Consider the following 3,355-nt stretch of genomic DNA (forward strand, 5'->3'; position numbering starts at 1 on the left):
TTTTTTTTTTTTTTTTTTTTTTTTTTTTTAATTTTTTTTTTTTTTTTTTTTTTTTTTTTTTTTTTTTTTTGTTTTGTTGTCCATATTTATTTTTTAACTATTTTTACAATAAAATTAAAATTTCAAAAATTTTTATAATAAAAAATGAAATTGTAAAAACATATTTATTATAAAAAAAAAATAAAAGTTTGTGTTAATTTTTAAGGAAAAATAAACTAAAATGTATGTAGAATTTTAATTTAAAAAAATATAGTATATAAAAAAATTATTATGTCTATTTCAATTGTTATCAATAATGTGTGCATCTCAATTTGATAATATATATTATAAAAAAAAAGTAAATCAAAAAAGGTAATAAAATTGCTAGAAGAGGGACAAATATTTATACATTTTTTTTTTTTTTTTTTTTTTATATCCTTAAAGATTTATTTATATTATAAAAAAAATGTAATTTAATTTTTTTCCCTATTTTTAAAAAAACTAATAGATAAACATTTTCTTATTAACAATTTGAAAAAAAGATATTATCAGAAATGTATATAACTTTTATCAGATAAAAAAGAAAGCAATTAAATTTAAAAAAAAAAAAGAACTTGAAATATTTATAAAACACAGTATGCATCAGAAAAACGAAAAAAAAAATATATAAATTATAGAACATCTGTATTTGAAATAATACTTATATTGTAGAGATAATTATTAAAAATATAAATTTTTGTATTCCTATAAAAAAAAGGGAAATATTTAAGAAAAAAATGATATCAATAACTTTAACAAATGATAGTGTTCATGATAAGATATCTGATTTAGGTTTATCTGTGTTTATAGGTATTTTTTTGTTTTTTTTTTCAACATTTTTCTTTATTTTTTTTGTATTTTATTTTATTTTATTTTATTTTTTATTATAAAACATAATCTTTTGGTCTATTAATATATCAGGTAACATAAAAAGAACAAAAAAGTTGTTAAAAAAAAATGATATAAATTCAAAATTTATGGTAATAAAAAAAATTATAAAATAATATCTTAGTTTTTAACATAATGTCTATAACATCAAAAAAATATATTAAAATTATTTTTAAAAATCAAATAATGATTTATTATTTAAAAGAAAGAAATAACAGAAATTTTCTTTTTACATGAAGTATTTATTTATTTATTTTATTTATTTTTTTTTATTAGAATAATAATAATTTACTTCACATATGTTCTTATAATGAAGATGCTAATATGTTTTATTTTTTATTAACTAATGGATGTGATTATAAGCATATTAATGTTAAAAAAAAAAAAAAATAAAAATAATAAAATAATAAAATATATTCTAAAAAAATTAAAAGATAAATTATATACAAAAATAAGAAATCAATTTACTTTTTATTAATTTCAAGAATTTCATTTTTTTTTTTTTTTTTATGAAAAATATTAAAGGATAATGGTGATACATGTTTACACATTATTGCATTAAATAATAATTTATACTGTCTAGATATTCTTTGTCGTAATAATATTAAAGACATTATTAATATAAAAAATAAGGTGACTTAATAATTAAGATATCTTAAAATAACTCTATTTAATTTTATAATTTTCTTTAATATTATTTGGATTTTAAAAAAAAAATTTGATATTTTTGTTAATTATTGATTTTTTCTAATAAAACAGGAAGGTGATACAGCTTTACATATTTCTATAAAGAATGGATTTTATCGATTTTTTTCTTTGTTAATTAAATATGGGGCAGATACATGTATAAAAGACAATGTAATTACTTCTTTATTTTTTTTTTTTTTTTTTTTTTCCTTTTTTTAATAATTTTTTTTTATTCATTTTTATTTGATATTATTATTTTTTTTTAGTTTGATATGGATTGTTATGAATTGGTAGATCTATATAGAAAAAAAGAAAAGTTTTATGATTGTGAATCAAATACATATTCTAATATGTATAATTTACTAATGAACATAAGAAAAAAAAGTTAAAGAAATTTTTTTTACAAAAATTATCTCCACAATTTTCCACTAAAAACATACACAAATGAAATTTAATTTTATGTTTAAAAAATATGAAATTAAAAAAAAAAAAAAAAAAGAAAACTTACATATGGACTATATATATATAAATAACTTTTATATACTTTAATATTTTTTTTTTTTTTTCTTGTAAATCATTTGTGAATTTTCTTTTATTTTTTATTTTTATTTCAATCTATTTAATTTTTTTCATCTTTTTGATACATTTTTAAAGTATTGTTATGAATTTTTTTTTAGTCCATTTAACTAGTTAGAAAAAATGAATTTTTAATTTAAAATTTTTTTTAATGATTATTTTTTTCTTTTAATATAATAATGCTTCTTCATTTATTTTTTTTTTTAATTTTTTATGTATTTTTCATATTATTATATTATAATGGGTATGGATATTGTTTTTATCAATCTAAAATTAGCTATAAATTTTTTTATTTAAAAGAAGCTAATGATGATGCTAAATATTCAAATGGATATGATAGATATCTACAAGTAAAATAAATGATAAAAAAATAAAAAATAGAAATAAAATGAAAAAATATTAAAATATGTTGTAAAATGTATAAAGAAAAAAAAAAAAAAAAAAATACTCTATTTAAACGTTCTACAAGGAAAAAAAAATGAAACAGTTAAAGCAAAAAGTTGAAAATAAACCAGTTAAACAATTAAGAATAACACCAAGGTAATATAAAAAAATATAAAAAGAAATATATATATATATATATACATATATCTTTTTTTTTTAGAATTGCTATGAACGATTTATTAATAAAAATAAACTCAGCAAAACAATTTCTATTGAAAAGACATAGAGTATAAATTATTTTTCATTCATAAATATATATATATATATATATATATTTTAATTTATTTTAATATATGTTGAATTTAGGTCAAATTTATTTTAACATTAAAAGGAAGAGAATACACTAATAAAGAAAATGTAAATAAGATATTTTCAAAGATTGCAGAAGAGTTAAAAAATTTTGGTATTTCTGAAACAATACGTCAAAATGGTAATGTAGTGTCACAATTATTTAATTTAAAAGCAAAGAGAAAAAACGAGACTTAATGTATTAAAAAAAAAAAAAAAAAAAAAGGGGAATATTTTAAATATATATAAAATCTACCTTCTATATAATAAAATTAAAGTTTGTAAAAATATTTATAATAAATAAATAAAAACTTATTCTTTTTTTGTAATAAATTTCAAACCATAACTCCATATAATGATATATATTTTTTTTTTTCTTTAGATATAAATGTTTATTAAACCTTTTATTTCATAATGTGTAATTTTTTTTTTTTTTTTTTTTTTTTTTTTTTTT

At 14.5% G+C, this 3,355-nt stretch overlaps 2 protein-coding genes across 2 annotated transcripts; both read left to right on the plus strand.

Annotated features, from left to right (window-relative positions):
- Positions 1-755: 755 nt before the first annotated feature.
- PGAL8A_00118300 (conserved Plasmodium protein, unknown function) lies at positions 756-1,982 on the plus strand (the record flags this gene model as incomplete). Its single annotated transcript, XM_028674677.1, has 6 exons — positions 756-828; positions 940-998; positions 1,183-1,278; positions 1,432-1,539; positions 1,666-1,764; positions 1,860-1,982. The coding sequence occupies 6 exons, from the start codon at positions 756-758 to the stop codon at positions 1,980-1,982; spliced, it is 558 nt and encodes a 185-aa protein (XP_028526299.1).
- Positions 1,983-2,348: 366 nt separating this feature from the next.
- Positions 2,349-3,099, plus strand: IF3a (translation initiation factor IF-3, putative; the record flags this gene model as incomplete). The annotated part of the gene is made up of 4 exons (XM_028674688.1): positions 2,349-2,519; positions 2,639-2,709; positions 2,774-2,840; positions 2,920-3,099. 4 exons carry the CDS (start codon positions 2,349-2,351, stop codon positions 3,097-3,099), a joined length of 489 nt encoding a protein of 162 aa, XP_028526300.1.
- Between the last annotated feature and the right edge of the window lie 256 nt (positions 3,100-3,355).

Source organism: Plasmodium gallinaceum, assembly GCF_900005855.1.
Source record: "Plasmodium gallinaceum strain 8A genome assembly, contig: PGAL8A_v1_63, whole genome shotgun sequence".
Taxonomy (NCBI): domain Eukaryota; phylum Apicomplexa; class Aconoidasida; order Haemosporida; family Plasmodiidae; genus Plasmodium; species Plasmodium gallinaceum.